Source organism: Spermophilus citellus (genome assembly GCF_964194105.1).
Source record: "Spermophilus citellus genome assembly, chromosome: X".
Taxonomy (NCBI): Eukaryota; Metazoa; Chordata; class Mammalia; order Rodentia; family Sciuridae; genus Spermophilus; species Spermophilus citellus.
In genome coordinates, this window is record NC_138190.1 from 106,773,245 (window position 1) to 106,792,024 (window position 18,780).

The 18,780-nt window shown below is 36.5% G+C and overlaps 2 protein-coding genes across 2 annotated transcripts in view; one reads left to right on the forward strand and one right to left on the reverse strand.

Annotated features, from left to right (window-relative positions):
- Positions 1–14,536, reverse strand: part of COL4A6 (collagen type IV alpha 6 chain) — a 300,475-nt gene extending 285,939 nt beyond the window's left edge. Inside the window, exons 1-5 of the mRNA XM_081276853.1 lie at positions 14,394–14,536; positions 12,922–13,001; positions 12,616–12,698; positions 12,310–12,416; positions 12,064–12,115 (exon numbers count right to left, since the gene is read on the reverse strand). Coding sequence (XP_081132979.1) covers positions 12,064–12,115; positions 12,310–12,320 — 63 coding nt within the window. The 5' untranslated portion in view covers positions 12,321–12,416; positions 12,616–12,698; positions 12,922–13,001; positions 14,394–14,536. The remainder of the gene's footprint in view (positions 1–12,063; positions 12,116–12,309; positions 12,417–12,615; positions 12,699–12,921; positions 13,002–14,393) is intronic.
- The window catches only part of COL4A5 (collagen type IV alpha 5 chain), a 221,814-nt gene continuing 216,691 nt past the window's right edge, over positions 13,658–18,780 (forward strand). Inside the window, exon 1 of the mRNA XM_081276854.1 lies at positions 13,658–14,332. Within this exon, the coding sequence (XP_081132980.1) occupies positions 14,252–14,332 (81 nt within the window). The 5' untranslated portion in view covers positions 13,658–14,251. The remainder of the gene's footprint in view (positions 14,333–18,780) is intronic.

Below are 18,780 nucleotides of genomic sequence, written 5' to 3' on the forward strand. Positions count from 1 at the left end.
GATGCTGGATATGAAAACAGGGATAAGCTACAAATTTCTCCTAGTATAACCACTATGCCTTTCATTCTTTCCATAGTTTTAGGGCATAGTTCAGTAGGGCAAAATCTGACAGGAGGAAGAAATAGGAGAATCTGGAAATTAAAGGATTAGAGCTGCAAACATCTTGACAAAGATACTGTTACATGGTTCTCATTATTCCAGTAACATCTAAAACTCAGAAAATGAGGGCTGGAAGTGTAGCTCAGTGGTAGACAACTTGCCTAGCATGTGTGAGAAATCGGTTCCATCCCCAACACCCCCCAACACATGCATACACACAAAAAAAACCCTCAAAAATGATTTTATTGCTCTACATTTGAGATTGGAGTCTTCAAACAACAACTAATACTGAAAACCCCACTAAATTTGCTACCTACATTATCAGTTTCAAATTTTGTCTGCTAAGTTTCCTTTAAGGAAAGAGTATCTGTACAAATGGCACTAAACACATAGATAGTTTATAAGAGCCAATGGTTATATGACTTGGTGGAATGTGAGAACTAGATTTGGCAACTGATAATAAAATGAGATAAATGTGCCTCCAATGGAAGGGAATGAAATGGTCAGTGTCAAGTTCCTAAACAACAGTAAGATTTAATTTACACTTACTAGGTGCCAGGACCTCTGCTAAAAATGTAATGTATATCATCTCATTTAAACTTCTAAATAACTCTATGAAGTAGGTGCTATCATTTTACAAATGGAACAATGAGACACACACAAAAAGTTCAAATAAGTTCCTCAAACAGAAACAGCTGAGAAATTGCAGCATAGACCTTTGAACCTTGATCCAAAGAACTGATACCAGCACCTGGGCCACAGTAACATCTACTCGATTGGGAGATCCTGTTTTTAATAATATGATTACTGAATGTACACACACCTGGCTTATGCACCTAAAAATACTCCACTGCTTGGTATTTGGAGAAAATTTGATCCATATTGATCTCTTCTTTCTTTCATCTTTGATAGCACTTCATTCTGGCCTGTGAAGTTTGACAAGTGATTATCCTATAATTCAGTGTTTTGAAAATGTGGAGATATTTCAACAATTCTACCACATTAGATTTTGATTTCATTTTAAAAATATATTTTTAACTATTTTAAAAGTGTAATCAAACAAAGCAGGCACTACTAAATGTTTTAGATGCCAAACATTAACACATTGGAAGCCACTAATGATTGACTTAATGTGTTGCCAAGTTAAATGTATGTTTGTGTTTGTATGAGTATGTGTGAGAAAGAGAGACAGAGCAAGAGAGGTGTATATATACCTGGAAATGGAGGTTTTCTTATGTGTCTGAAGATAATCCTAAGATGGCAAAACATCCCCACTCTATAATGCCTGCTATTTGTGTACATCAAGATTTCTTCAACACTAACCAAAATGAAGCAGAAATAAACAACAGACTAAGATTTCTATAGCTCTCAATTTCAGTTTTTTTATGTTCTCTTCAGTCTCTTCCTTTTTATTGACTTTACAAATAAATGATAAAATTTTAATTTACTAGCAGAATACTTGTTTTAATCTGGTTTTTATTTGTGGGGCATGAGATTTTGTTTGGATGGAAAAGGGTCTACTGCTGTAAAATTTGAGAACTGTTCTGTTTTTTGGGAAACTTCATTATCAACATCTACATTATTATCTCTGAGCATGCTTTGGATATCTACTTGCATGCTGGGCACTGGAAGGTATTTATGCTACTTCTTCATATCTCAAAGGCAACGTAAATCTTAATCTAAAGTTTATCCTCATATTTAAGGAATCTTTTACACTCATAACAGGCATTTTAGAATGTCTCTGCCAACCCTCTTCCTTAAGTAAGGAAAAAACGATCATTCAAAGCCTTAGGGAGCAAGGAAAAATATCATTTAACTTTCATTCCTTCCCCAAGAGAAAAAAATCTATCTCCCAAAGGACCAATTTAGCCTCATTGCCAGGGGTGTCAGAACAATGTAGGAAAGCCTGGTATTTCTGGGTAAATTGCTTGTTCTTTATGGTCAGGGAAATTTGCACTGAATATCACAAACTCCCCCTCAGTACAAGCAAACCAGACTAAAAGATAATGGCAAACTAGCCCTATTGTTGTTAGACAAAGGAGGACTAGGACTTCAGAAATGCCTGGGGAGGTGCTTTCAGGCATAATCTTTAGTTGGGACCAAGGTCTCCACAGGAGATCTCAAAGGTAGAGCAGCACAGGTAGAAGTGTTTTTTGGGAAACTAGAACAAGTATAATAACAATTTTACCCCCTTTTCTTCCCTGGGAAGCATGAAAAACAAATTCAACCCCAAATGGGCTCACAATCCATTTTTAGTAGAGAAGCAATCACAGTAAGTGAGGGAAGAAGAAGAGCAACAATAGTAATAAATTTATAGCTAATAATGTATTTAATGATTTGCCCTAAGGTCATAGGTAATAGTGAAGTCTGTATCTGAATTGAGAAATATTTGGCTTCAAATGCAAAGCTCTTAATCTTTTTTACTGCTCCAAAAAATATCAGAAGAGGAAAAAAAATAGGAAACAGAACGGTATGCTTAAATATGGAAGTGCAAAACAGCTTAGAAATAGAAACATACCTTGTGGTTTGCCTAAATTTTATAAATCTGGAAGGATCAGATATGTGCTGAAGAAGTGGGCCCTCCATAAATAAAGGGTTTGTTATTGTGCTGATACATAGTGAGCAGCCAGTAAAAACTTATAATGCCAATCACACCTCACATAGAGAAATATGCTATAACACTGACATTATGCAAATACTCTGAAGATTCAGGAAGCAAATAAAAGTGCAGGACAGGTCCAATCCTCTCTAATTCCTCCAGCATTATTTCACAAAGTGTTCTGCCTCCCTTCCTCTATTTCACACTCCCAGTGCTCTGGCCACAAAAGCTTAGTACCTGATATGTTCCTTCCCACACCAGATCAACCACATGTCTGGAACACAAAAGACACTAAATAAATATTCACCGAATGAAGAAAAATAGGTAAAACAGTAGCAGTCAGAAGACCCAAAGAAAAGATTTCAGAAAACATATTTCCTAAAGTGGGTATTAAGAAGGGAATAATATGTCTGTCTATAGAGACAGGAGGAATGCAGGGGATGAAGAAAACAGAAGGAAAAACAGTAATAAATATGCATGGCATAGTGAGTCAACATCACAAGTATGACTTTGATCTAAATATGAGGATGATAACACAAGATGGAGTTGGCTGGCACAAAGGAATGGCAAGATCATATTTGTGTTTTAGAATAAGCCCTGTAACTTGCAAAGAAGACTGATATCAGGATATAGGGTGGGGAGGCAGGGGAAGAAAGATTGAACTAGAACAGTTAGGTCTATTATAGGGAGTCCAGAAAAGAAATTTTAAAAAAAGCCTGAAGCAGAGGGACAGCACATTATGATGGGTTGTAACCAAATTCTGCCCTTTGTTGGATCTGTGACCTTAGATAAATCAGTTAATATCTTTTGGATGCAAATATTTGCCCTACATATTTCACAGAGTAGTCTTGAACCATTAACAAAATAATTTGCAACAATGCACCTTGTAAATTTGAAACACTAGAAAAGATGTTATTATAGTGGTGGAAGTGAGAAAAAAATGAGGGAGACAAGTGAGAAACATGACCTTTGTTCAAGACACACAATCACAAATGGGAAGAGTCTTCTCTAACATGTCCCTTTCTCTCATCTGCTCATACATCAGCTGTCAAAATTGAGAAATGGTTTTTAATTTTCCACTGACATTAAAAGAAATAGAGGACAAGCTACTGGAGAGGCTGAGGTAGGAGGTTCATAAGTTCAAAGACCTTCTGGGCAACTTAACTGAGACCCTGTCTCAAAAATAAAATAAAAAGGATTTGGGGGCTGGGGATGTAGCTCAGAGGACTTGCCTCTAAGGCATAATGCTTGCCTAGCATGTGTGAGGCCCTGGGTTCCACACAAATTTTGTTTTTTAAAAGCATGAGGATGTAGCTTAGTGGTAGAGTGCTTATCTTTGGTACTGACTGGTTCAATACCCAATACGATCAATCAATGAATCAATGAATCTGGAATGGAATGGGAATTGAGCACCTACTTTGCACAGTATGTTCACATACCTTATGTCGTCTAATTTCACACAAGGCCCATAATAATATCTTAGGAGGAAAATATTATTCTTTCTTCTGGAGATGAGAAAATTAAGTCTCAGAAACGTAAACTAAGTCACACAGCTAGGAAGTGTGGACAGATGAAGCATTCAGCAGAAGCCTAATTTTGGCATTCTTTCTCTTAAAAATCAAGCCATTGAACATGGTTGTTAGTTTTCCATCATTATATATTGTTATTGGACTCACCACTACTAATTCTTAAGATAGAAAAGGAAAGGCAGTTATTGCAGGTGATTTGGAGTAGATCTGTGTACTCACTTTAATTTTATCAATTGATCACCTATGTTATACCTGTTAGAATCCTGGACATTGTAAATACAAGGTTGAAGAGGGTGACACAGTCATATAAGCAAGGGGATTTCAACACCACATGGTTAAGTGCTATCAAAGAGGCCTAAGGAGCTTTGGAAGCACAGGGAAGGTAAAATTAGTTTATTTTGAAGAGGCCTGAGATTGCTTAATTGAGAAAATGGCATCATATCTTTGTATTAAGGATGGTGTAAGAGTTCTCTAGGTAGAGGAGAAGTTAGAAATGATGGAGAATATTCTAGACAAAGGAGACAACATCTCCAAGATTAAAGAGATGTGAAAGAACATAAAATCATTTGGGAATGGTTCAGTCTAAATGACATGAATTATACACTATGAGTTTGGGAAAGAAAGCTGGAAGGAAGAAATGCATGAGGCTACAAATGTAGTTGAGACTAGATAAGAAAAGTCCTTAAATTTGCCAAACCAAGGGTGTGTATTTTACAGTGGAAAAGTGGGAAAGCAACATAGGTTTTAAATCAAGAGATAACACAATTGGATTTGTTGTTAGTAAAATAACTGCTGGCAATGTAGAGATTAGAATGGAGTCAAGAGGTCAAAAAAACAGTTTGTATGCTATTGGTGTGAGATGATGATGATGCTTGGAACCAAAAGAGTTAAGAATGGAAAAGTCAGAGTCTACATATTTTTGGTAAAACTAATGGAATTTGTGGAGAAGAATAGAGATAAAGAGAGTTGGTGGCTGACTGTGTAGTTTCTTCCTGAAATTGGGTGGATGGTGATAAAAACAAAGATAAAAAGGATCACAGCAGGTTGGAGTATCAATGGGAAGGGCATGAAATAGGTTCAACTTTTAGATATGTTGTGTTTGGGAAACAAAAATAATTGTACCTGGCTTTAGTTGTTGAGTATACTTACACTAATTCCCAGGCACTATTGTAAGTTCCAGAGCATAGAATTTAGTATAAGTACTCAACTAAAGCCAGCTACAATTGAGATTGAGAGAGAGGAAAGTGGGGGGGGTGCGGAGAGGATAGTTATTGAGAGACAGGTACAAGGGCTTAGTAAGAAATTGGAAATATAGGTTAGGAGCTCAAAAGCTATGTGTGGGCTGGAGATACAAACTCCATAGTCATCAATGTAGAAGAGGCATAGTGAAAATCCTTGAAATAAGACATCATAGAGTGATAAAAGTCTCAGAAAAGGACATCATTTTAAGGATTGCAGAGTGATGAAGATTATAAGCTTTCTAACTAGAAAGATCATGACGAACTTGTTTACTACTGTGTCACTAGGGCCTAGAGTAATATTTGAAATTCAGTGGTTGCTCAAAAAATATTTGTTGAATAAATAAAATCTTAAAAAGTTCAGAGAAGCATAAGAAGAATCAATGAGCCATAGTGTCCTGGAAATCAAAGGGAGAAAGGAGGTTTCAGAATGACAGGAAAATGCTAAACAAAATGTAGAACAGAATAGAAACTACAAAGAACACATGGCGGTAGGTAGTTGGGCAACCATAAGTAGACTGAAAGAGGGCAACTGTGGTGGAGTATACTCAGTCTAGAATATAAGAAGTTGAAGGATTAATAGTCATTGAAAAGGAGTAGACAAATGACATGCATTTGGCAGTAATGTCACTGAAGGAATGAGAGTTACTGAAGAAAATGAAGCTTTGGGTTATGTTTGGTTTTTAATTTTTTTTCATAATGGAGGAGACTTCAATATTTTTTCCTAGAAGTAAAAAGGAACCCTAGGAGAGGAAGAGATTAAAGAAGGTAAGAGAGTAGATAATTGCTCTTAGATAATTTTCCCATCACTGTTTTCTCTTGGGCATGCTTATCAGGTTTTCTATGTACATTTGGTTAGGTTTAAAAAAAATCAAAGCCCTGTGATCTGCTTCACTGGAACATTTGGTCAGTTAAAAAACACTTGATAGTTTAATACAGTCTAGCGTTTCCTAATATGCTCTTAATATACAAGACATCTCTCTCTCTCTCTCTCTCTCTCTCTATATATATATATATATATATATATATATATATATACACACACACACACACACACACACACACACACACACACACACATACACACACACACAATATAGGACAAGCCAGTACACCCAGTAGCAAAATTATGGCATTATCTATATAATTTAATTCAAGCAAGCAATAACCAATATGCATCAATAATGGAAGTCAAATTACTTTCATTTTATCTTAGTGAGATAGGGCAATAGCATTCTTTTCCTGTGATCAAGCTTGACTATAAGCTTAAAGAATATATGGGAATATTTACTAGAGATTTTATACTATGCCTAAAAGCTAAAAGATTGTTAGTATTCATAGACCAATACAAATCCCCCTTTGCCTGAAGAAATCTTAGAAAATGACATTTTGTTTACTGTAAAAACTAACTGCCTAAACTAGGAGTTCTTTTATAATGCCAGGATTCTTTTTTAATCCCTGACCATCTGAAAAGCCTACTAACTCATTTTTAGAATAATATTCTTGGGCTGGTTGTGTAGCTCAGTGGCAGTGTGTGCGCTTAGCATGTCTGAGATATTGGGTTTGATCCCCAGTATTGCAAAAAGAATAACATCAACATTATTAGAATGTACAATAAAATTTATGAGATTGCAATGGAAATCAATTATATTGAAATAAAATAGAGTGCATGCTTAGCATGCAAAAGGCTCTGGGTTTGATATCCAGCACCACATGAAAAACTACTATTCCTAAAATAATATAATAAAAATTCATGGGATTACAGTGGAAACTAATTACACTGAAATACAATAATCAAAACACATAATAACATTCAGAAGCTAGAATAAAATAAAGGAAAGGGGGAGGGAAGGATAAGATCACATAAAGAACCAATTAAATACAAATTAATAGATGAGCAAAAAGAAGTCTAAGATGAAAGGGAAAGGGGAGGACGGAAGGGAAAAGGGGAGGATCATGAATGAAATCAATTTCCATGCATGTATGAGTTTGTCAGGATGAACCCAACTACTATGTATAAGTATAAAGCTCTGATAAAAATAATTTTAAAACCACATAATAAATTTGTGATATGGCAATGTTTCCTTAGTAATGCACTAAATAATGTTTTACCCTCCATTCCTTCTTAAAATGTTTATACTTGATCTATAAATAGTTTAAATATATGATCATTCATATATTATCTATGTACATAGTCACTTGAGGATTTACTTGATATTGTAATCTTATATCTGTACCAGTGTTCTCAGACATCCCAAGAAAAATATTCTATGTTCACATAAACACATACGTATGCTATATATTGAAATTATTCATGGCTAGCAGATGTGGGAGATATGCCAGCAGGCAAAGCAGATGACCACCTTAACAATTCACAGAGATACTGCCCCAAACGAGGCAAATACAACTCTTGATCTTTAAAGTAGAAAGAGATTTTTATTCATCTTTGAACTCCTTTAACATGATATTCACAGTTTGATGACTGCTATAATGACTGGGAAAACCACAGTGGAAAGGGCCAACCTAGGCAAGTTACAACTTTAAAGATAGAAGTTGGTATTTTGGATCTTGACTTGAAAGTGGTTAAAGGCATTTTATCTATGCTAGCTGCAGAAGGGACAATAGATACATTTTTCTCCTTTTACTCTTCTCCCCAACCCAAATAATTCTCCCAGTAGGTTTTTAAATTTAAGTATGTTTCATCCTATTAGAAACTTTTATGAGAGTACATCTGGACAGGGGCAAAGTAGGAAGAACACTAAGGACTATGACTACTATGAAGCATGTTTTATCTATTAGACATGATGGCTTATGGTGACATTTGTATTTTTGTACTTTTTTTCTCTAACAGGATACAAGTACATGCATGCAATAATTTATCATTAAGTAGTCTCTCTCTTGATTTTATATATATACACACACACACATTGTGTGTGTGAATGCTCACACAATGTGTGTGTGTATGTGGTGCTGGGGATTCAATTCAGAGATGGTTTACCACTGAATTTTATATATATATATATATATATATATATATATATATATATATATTTATATTTGTAGGAAGACACAATACCTTTTTTTTAATTTTTCTGTGGTGCTGAGGATCAAACCCAGTGCTTCACGCACACCAGGTGAGCGCTCTACCACTGAGCCATAGCCACAGCTCCCCGACTCCTTTTTATTTAGAGACAGGGTCTTGTTGAGTTGCTTAGGGCCTTGCTAAATTGCCAAAGGCGTCTCAAACTTGCAATCCTCCTGCCTCAGCCTCCTGAGTCACTAGGATTACAGGCATGCACCACAATGCCTAGCTATAAATAGCCTAATTTTAAAGAATGAATATAATGACCTCCATTGCCTGAAAAAGTAAATTCCTAGAGAATTAGAAACAATATTTAAATAAGCCTTGCATAACCCCTCATATAGTCAGACACTTAACTAAGGATGATTTTGGATATTCTGGAATCTTATTCACTAGCTCACTCAGATAAATTGAACAAATATTCACTTGAATAATCATCAACCCTTTAAACTAAATTTACAGGAAACTCATCATTAAATCCTGGATTTTAACATTTAGCTTTCCATTCCTGTGCATTTTGTAAATTCTAAAAACAAGCACCTAAATTATCCTATCATTAAATGTATACCAATATTCCATTATTGGCACCTTAATTCTCACAGTGAAGAGACTTTCTCCTAATGATATGCAACATAATAACTGTCATTTTGCTTACAATAATTATTTTCATTACTACTACTCAAACAAGTGGTATGGAGAATTCAATTATGTAAAATCAGCCAGGTATGGTGGTACACACCTGTAATCCCACTGGCTTTGGAGGCTCAGGCAGGATGATCACAAGTTCAAAGTCAGCCTTACCATCCTAGTGAGGCCCTAAGCAACTTAGCAATACCTGTCTCTAAATAAAATATAAAAATGGGCTGGGGATATTGCTCAATGGTCAAGCACCCCTGGGTTCAATTGCTGGCAGCAATAAATAAATAAAATTAAAATAATATCATTCTACCACCTCCAGTACTGGGGAGTAAACCCAGGGCACTGTACCACTGAGCTAAATCCCTAGCCCTTTTTATTTTTTACATTTTGAGACAGGTTCTCACTAAGATGCTGAGGCTGGTCTTGAACTTGCAATCCTCCAGCCTCAGCCTCCTGAGTTCCCGGGATTACAGGCATGTACCATTGTGCCCAGCTCTTGTCTAAACCATCTAAAAAAATGCTAAAAACCTAGAAAGTAAATTGGAATTGAGAACAGAAGATGAGGACCAGACAACACAACACAGATAAGAATCCATTGCAGAGTGTAAATGGGATCTCTCTCTCTCTATATATATATTTTTTCCTGATATATATATAATATATATATATATATATATATATATATATATATAAAATATTCCTCTTAAAAATGTTATATATATATAATCTTCCTCTTGAAAAAAAAAGTCACCCAGGTTGGGGATGTAGCTCAGTTGGTAGAGTGCCTGCCTCACATCTCACATGCACAAGGCACTGGGTTCAATCCCCAGCACCACACACACACACACAAAAAAAAAAAAAAAAAAAAAAAGTCATGTCATCCTCTAAGAATGTATCCTGTGGCTCTCTTCTTTCTTTTGCCAGTTTTCCAAAAATTAGAATATCTTTACAAGGTAAAAATATATCATGCATAATCAAACCACAATGAAGGAAGCAACTATGGACTTAAATAAGACAAACAATAAAGTATTATCAGTGGCTCTAAAGGATTATTTGTCTCACCATGGTCATGCACACTGATATAGCAGATGAGAAAATATCTAGAACCTATGCACCAAAACAGTGTTTGATTATGAATACTCTGATACTTGGAAGAAATGGAAGCATCATCTTCCAGTCATATCAAATGAGAGAAGATGCAGTATCTGGGAAGTCTTCAGTATATTGAATGATCTATAGTGCTTTTCCCAAAAGTACACTGAGTAAGATCAGCCAGAGTCTAAAAATAAATGTTTTTCTGGAGGGTATTCTGCCCAAGTATGACATTTTTACAAGTGGCAAGATTCCTGGACAAATTGTGGACTAATCAAAATCTGGCATTTTCAATAAATGTATTATTGAGCCTCAAGGTAACACATAACTAAACTTGTTTAATGGAGGAATCAGATGGAAAAGTGCACAGAGTCCTAGATCAATGTGTCTGCTTACAAAGAGTAGAATATACTCACATAAAAGCCAATGTCCTGAGTTAAGGGGTCAGAAGGTTTTAGATTTTAAGTTTTCTGACATTATCCTCTCTTCATAAGAGACAACATTTCACCTTATTTTGACATTTTTTTAAAGACATTATATGCTGGGATGAAGTCCTCCATTTTCTCATAAGCATGTTAGGTGATTTTATTAGTTTGAATTAAGTATGGTTCTAGAAATCATATTTAAAATATTAAAAACAGAGCCAATCTACTAAAATGATCAAAACCAGTGAGATAAATATTTTGAATATATTTTTTATCTGTTATCTATATAGTAAATTACTACTATTATTAAGAGGGTTGTTTTAACACCACAGTAAAATAATACTCAATAGTAGAACAACTTCATATTTGAATTCAACAGTTAACTTTATTTCTGCCAGCATAGTTAGTCCAACTGGAAAACTTCAACATCTCAGACTCTTTAGGTCACTTTACCTTTGTGAAATTATCCTTGTAATTCCATTGGTTTTTTTTTTTTTCCTGATTTTGGGGATCCACTCAACTTTTTTAAAATTAATTTTTGTAGTTGTATATGGACAAAATGCCTTTTTTTGATTTGTTCATTTTTATCTGGTGCTAAGGATGAAGCCCAGTGCCTTATACATGCTAGGCAAGTGCTCTGCCACTGAGCTATAACTCCAGCCCTCCACTAAACTTTTCTTGAAATGATGTCTACAGAAATTACTTTCCCTGTAGCCTCCATAGGATTTGTGAATGATATTAAAACAGTCTAAGAAATGGTAACTTTAATACAGTTTTTCTGACTTAACTACTTTAATGTTTCATTTTCTGATGATACAGAAAACCAGGAAAAGGAAATAGCAGGTAGAAACTGAACATCATATAGTGGTATTAGTTTCTGGTACGGTCAAAAGACTAAGAAGAAAATACTAAGTTTAATTTCTATAATATTTGCAGCAATTTTCAAGTCCCACTCCTTGGTGCTCTCCTCCCACTCTGAAAACTTGTGTTCATGTTCTTGTAGACCAGGGAAAATTTCTTCTGCTTTGGAGATCGATGCAGAGGAAGGCATCAGATGTCAGTCATCTTAAGTTGTCCGGAAGAGGCTCAGAAATGTGTGCCTCTTATGTCTTCTACTTTTATTTTCCCAACCCGTTACAAAGTTTTAGGACAGGAAGATGCCTGGGTCCCAAGGGCATTAGCCTAACACAGTACTTGCTGTTCCTCTTCAAGAACCCTGTTAACTCCCATTAGAAAGGAGAGCGATGTGAAGTCAGTTTCGCGATACAACTCTCTGTAACCCCCTAACACAAACACAAGTGGTGGGGGAAAGGAAGGGGTCCATAGAGGAGGAGGGGAAAGGGGTCAGGAGAAGACTCACCGCTTCTGCCAGTTCTTCTACCAGGCAAAAGGAAACCAGAAGCAGCCACAACCTGAAACGAGAAGGATTGTGAGTAATACTGAATCTCTGGGCTCTAAGGGTCTTGCGGCCGCCAGTAGCCCCCCAACCCCTTTTTGATGCCTGATTCCACTTTCTCTACAGTGACAGAAGTACAAGTATAGACCGGGCTGGCAAAGTAGCCCGAAGTAGGAAAGAGGAGGGAAGCTCGGGGCAGCAACAGCTCACCCAGGGTGCATGCTTGCGGCTCCTCAGACGCTGGGTCCCGGGAGACTAAGTGGCTCCGTGGCGCTGGCTCATCGGGACTCCGTTGATGCTCGGCAGCTGCTTTCTTACTCAGGACAGAATAAGAGGGCTAAGTGGCTCAGTTTAGAAAAAAGCAGTTAGCTTCCCGATAAGAAGTGCCCCAAAGGGAAAAACGCTCGGCGGTGCCCGCTACAATTTGCCGCACTCAGGAGATAGTTCCATGCGCCAGGAAAGGAAGGAATGGAGGGGAACGGGGCGTGGCCGTGTGCTGTCAATCATCCCCCCTACCTCGGGCAGCCGGTTGCCTCTCACATTCAGGCATCTCTACATACAACAGTTCCAGTTGTCTTCACAGCTTTATGCACAGGCCTCTAGAAACCAATATACTAAGACTTAAGCAACTAGGCATTATATCTTCCATAAACCACTGATAATTTACACATGAATACGAATTAGGCATATTACTCCTATATCCACAGGCCCAAAAGTGCTCGTGCACACAGGCCAAAATGCATGCCATACTCAGTCTAATTAACTGCACACTAAGCACTTGGGAAGAGAAGCGGGAATCTCTGGAGCTGTAAATCTACTTACTCTAAACTCAGCAGAACCTTAGACGGAATGGGCCCGCGTGAAACAGATCCAAAAGATTCTGTTCTATAAAGTGGTTAAACCTAGGGAATAAGATAACTGTAATATTCTGAAGAATTCTTCAGCAAATTCTTTCTGAAAGATCCAAGGAGTCCACAAATGTATTTTCTGGGCTTTTTGGCATTTAAAAAATAAATATCAGGATTTCCAAAGTAATGTTCAAGTCTGCCTTATTTGGGAGATATTAATTCAACTGCCATCAACTCTGTATACATATTTCCCATTAGGAAAATGCACTAAAATGATTTAATCCCTTGCCATATAGCCTTCTGAAACACAAGAGCAATACCTTTTGTTAGGAGGTAAATATTAATTATGTAATTCAATGTAGTTAAATAAAACGATGTGACTGTATTAGGACAACATTCAACCATATAATAATTCCTAACACATACAATGTTCCCAAATTTTGTGTACATATCACACATATCAACTATTCACACACACTTAAATATGTTCATTTTCTTCATCTATAACTCTATATTTCCAATATTTTTACACTTTCTACTTGTATACAGAAACTTTGTTCTGCGAGCACTTGAATGGCAAAGACACCCAGCAGCCCAGAAGGCTGCGACCAAAATTCGTTTCTAATGATTAACAATAAAAAGCACAGTCTCTCTGAGATCCATCCGCTAAAAAAAAATAGTCCCAGCTCAGGTCTATTTGTAATTGGCTTTGATGCTCATACCAATGAGTGGAACTGGGCAGGGAAGAGCAGTGCCAACAGAAGGTGCAAATGAACGAATAGGAAAGCTTCCCAGTTGAACTCGCGGTGTTCAGTCTACTGGTCTAGAAGTTTCCCTCCCCCAAATAACTGAGCGTCACTCCCTCGCAGGTTGCTGGTGGAGTCTAAAGCTGTGGCGGAGTGATATTTAAATTCCCTGGTGCTGGCGGGGAGGGGGCGGTGCGGGAGGGGGACTAGAGGGCGGAAAGTAGATCTGTGGGACTTGAGTGAGGAAAAAGTTTGCAAGTCTGGACAGAAGGGAAAAGTGCTCCCGAGAGACCGGCTTTGGGGAGGGGAGGGGGGAGGGAAGAATAGCTCCTCTTCTTTTTCTTTCTTTCTTTCTTTTTTTTTTTCTGTTTCTTTCCCCTCTCTCTACTTGAAAAGCTTCTTTCTCTTCACCCAAGCCGACCTACACAATTGGGACACCCTCGCTGTCCCTCTCCTGCTCTAGCTCTCTCCCAATAAACCCTCAAGATTATGTCAGTTGGCCCGAGCCAGCCGGGGATTTTGTGCGGGTGCTGAAGAAACTGCGGGAGCCGGAGAAGAATGAAACTGCGTGGAGTCACCCTGGCTGCCGGCTTGTCCTTACTGGCCCTGAGTCTTTGGGGGCAGCCCGCAGAGGCTGCGGTAAGTCCTCCCCAGCCCCATCACCGCACTCTCAGGCTTAAATCACTTTTTGTCCCTTTACCTTCTTTTCTCCTTCGCCTTGTTTAGGGAATTCCAATTTGCTTTCACTTGTTTAGAAAGAAACATCTTATTTACGACGCTGGTAACTCAAGCCTTCTGAAGTCCAAGGGAGAGTTTTAAGTGTTTAAAAATAGGGTTACTTGCTTCCCAGCAGCTAGCTCTTCTGGGGCAAGAGCAGAGGCAGGGTGGGAGACGATTATTAATGGATCACTAGGCTCTGGTGGGTATTTAAAACTTTTCCTCCCCTCCTCCGCCTTAGGGTGTTTCCCAGCCTGCCGGCTAACCTTTTCACTACTTGTACCCAGCCCACGCACTCTTTTTTTTAAACTTTGCCTATAGTTTAATATTTCGGGCATTCTAAAATCCAGCTTCCATCAAAGTAGTAGGCGACCCCATAGAAGTTCGTCCCCTTTCCTCTTTCCTTAAGCAACATGAACCACTGGTCAGTAAAAGCCAATGACCTGCTTTCCCCTATTGACATCCTTGCTATACAAATGCTAAGGTATCCTACCAAGCAAAGTGAGGTAAAGACAGATGGCCTCAGGCTTCAGGTCTTCTGAGTGTTTTTTTTTTTTTTTTAAGTGATGGTTTTTGTTTGTTTCCTTTTTTTTTAATTCACAAAGACAGCTGAACAAATTGAGAATTTGCTCATCACCTATTTAAAAGAAATAATTCTTGTTTTTTTTTTCCAAACAGAATGAGCTTTTCTGAGTTAAAAGGAGAGTGGGGGAGGATGTATATGTGAAGTGACAGAGCAAAAAGATCCACTGGGTTTTAGGAATTTAGAATTAATAATTAAATATCTCTCCAGAAGGGTATCTGGGTAGTCCCACCCACTATCCTTCTGGTGATGAGAGGTAGATGCAAATAAATGAATGAGTTTGTCACAGAAAATGTTCTCCTGCCTGTATCTATCATCCCTAATTTCACTTAACCTCTAAAGAATAAGTGTGTGACAAATTATTTAAATGTTTTATTTGAGTGATCATAATTGGTGGTTTTAAAAACACTTTAATATGAGATCATGGCTTAGGCCTTCACATGGTTGAGTGACTATCAATTCTGCAGTTGCTATGTTATAGCTTATCTAAGTCCTTTTAAGTTAGCTGTCTAGCTTTCCTACAGCACTCAGCATGCCTCAGACCACATTGCCCTCTTTCTGTTCTTCAGAAAGTGTGTACTCAAGGTATGAAAACTTACTTTCATATTACTGTGAGCACAATACAATTATGATGGCAAATCTGCTGAAAAATCATACATATCAAATATTTTAAATTATGCATGATATAATTTTCCTCCATCAAAGTAAATAAATAATTTGAAATTGCTTTTTTGATGCAGAACATCATTAATGGGGTAAGGTGTAGCCAGTCAAGAGAGCTGTAGACTGTTGTTGAAACTACAGTTGTGCTATTAAAAATAGTTCATTTTGAAAACATCTTAGTATCTACTGCTGATGGCATTTGTCCCTGGGGGCAAAGATTTTGTGGATATTTCATTAAATATTTGTCTCTTTTTTTATGTCGGCATTGCTATTAATTTTATGTGCACCAGATACCAATTACACAGGTATGTATAGCAACCCTACACATCAATTTATATTAAAAATGATGTTTCTTTTTAAGCTTGTTTTCTTGGATCTTAAAGTAGTGTTTATGAAGAAATTACAGTTCTTTTCCTTTTTCCTCCTCTGTGATTTTTAAAAGTCATTTTGCATTCCGTTTTCTTATTATTAGAATATTATACCTTCGTTAAGCTAGAGATTTGATTTTCGTGCTTCACACATTGATATCCTAGTTGGATGAAAGTTTTAATTATGTCAAAAATATGAATGGTGTCAGCTCTCCATAGTAGTGCTAACGATATTGGTGACCTTCTTCAGAGAGAAACTGGATGGTAGTGGGCTAGTTGTTGACTGAAGTAGTCTAGTATTTAGGTCCTTATATCAGGAAGAATATTGCTACTTATATTGCTTTATTGTTTCATAGTTAAGTGATTTCTTTATCTTAATGTCATACCAAGATTGGATATCACAACATGTAGATTTTCTCAAACAGTGTTCATTAGGTGGCATAAAGTAATTGAAAGGAGAGCAACAAGAGAAAAAGGGAGGTTTAGATTGAAATGGGAATATCAGTTTTTGCCTTTTTTATTGATGCATTATAATTTTATGTAATAGTGGGATTCATCATGCTATATCCATATATGCATAGAACATAATCAGACTCATTTCATTGCCTAATATCTTCTCTTTCTCTCCCCTCCTTCCTTCCCCTGATCTACTTGTTTTACTTTACTAATCTCCCCTCTCTTATTATTATTATTGTTGTTGTTGTTGTTGTTTTAGTTAGTGTAGAAAATAGCATATTTTTATAAGATAATCATACTTGTATAGACTGACTCAGTAGGATATATACTTAAATTTATAGATATGGATATATGTACAATGTAAAATTACACTACTTTTACTATCCAAATGTTATTAAGTTGGTTTTTGTGCAGTAAAGTGGGTACATTTCTCTAATTTAAATATATTATGTGCCTTGTAACCAATGGCAAGTATTCATCAAGGGCAGGATTGTGGTTTGTGGCCATGAAATAATTTTTCCTCTAAAATCATAGAAACAGTTTGTCATCATTGTCTTTATTATCATTATAGTTTACATTTTTGAGTGTTTATTATATCCTAGGCACTTTGCTAGTTAGGTAATAGACATTGTCATAATTAATCATGTATATGTGTGGTGGGCGGTGCTGGGGATCAAATCCTGGGCTTCATGCATGATGAACACTTGTCTTCATAACAGACTTATTAGGTAAATACCATTATTGCAGATGAGGAAAATACAAATCATAGAGGATAAATAATTTGCCAAAAATCACAGATATTAAGTTGTAGAGCTGGAAAATTTTAATTTGGACAATTTGACTCAGATTCTTTTCCATTAACAACTCTTATACTGCTTCCTTTGTATGTAGTCAATAGAGATTTAGTTAGTATTCAGAGTATTTGGACTTCTGCTACTTTTTGGGGGGGGGGTGACACAGAGGTACAATAGAAATGATGGCAGAGATTGCATCTCTTCCTGCTGATGTTAGAAGAAGTAGCATAGCATGATGGTAGATGGAGCTTTGGACTTAACAAGATCAGAGTTTGATCTCTAAATTCATATTTATGAAGAGTGAGGTAAGTTAAATGCAATTTAAAAGCAATTGCTATTACAGGTTGTCTGATTTTACGTAATCACAATATATAAAAAATAGATTTATAAAACAACTATAAAAGAAAAAAAATATCTTATGATTCTTTAATTAGTCAGTTTCCACAGTAATTTTAAATATGCTGAACTTTTCAGGAATGTCTACTGTGAAAAAACAGTGGATATATGGTTGGTGGCACATTTCTGTTTAAAATATTTAACTCAGTTTTATTGTTACCAGTTTACTTACCCCATCATGTCCAATTATATTCATTTACCTACCTATGTGTCTTTAGTCTTATGCATCTGTTTATATATGTGTATGTCCTGTGACTGTGAAAGAGTGTGTACATTTTTTCCTATTTTTTTTATTTGACTGAATGATGTCTGTAAAAAAAAATATTTCTCATCATACTTTTGCCCACAGTTTTAGCATCTAGTAATGTTTTGACCTGAATATTTATTACAGTGACAAATGGTGATTTTAATTTTCAAAAAATTATATTAATTAATTGAATTCTATAATGGAATGTTTCCTTTCCCACTATTATTGGTATCTTCTTTTCAGAATTAGGGATTGAACCCAGAAATATTATCTCTGAGCTACATTGCCAGCCTTTTCTTTTTTAATGAGAGCTATATTGTTATACATACATAGTAGTTGGGTTCATCCTGAGAAAATTATGCATGCATGGACCTCAATTTCAGTTTATGATCCCCCTTTTCCCTCCCGCTTTTCCTCCCTTCCTCCTTCTCCCTCCTCTATTGTAGTAACCTTCCTTTAGTGCCTCTGTTTATATTTGATTGGTTCTTTTTACTTATACATAAAGGTGAAATTCCCTTTGGTATATTTATATTATACATGCACATAACATTATTTAAGAATTAATTCTGCATTGCCTCCCATTACCCATCCCTCCACTCTCTCTAGATCTCCTCATTCTATGTTACTGATCTTCCCTGTATCTTTATAATATCCTATCCTTTCCTCCCCCTTTCTTTTATTTTATTCTAGCTTCCACATGTGAGTTTCTGAGTTTGGCTTATTTCATTGAGCATGATGTTCTTCATTTCCATCCATTTATCAACAAATGCCATAATTACATTCTTCTTAATGGCTGAGTAGAACTCCATTATGTATATGTACACATTAATCCATTCATCAATTGACAGGCATCTGGGTTGATT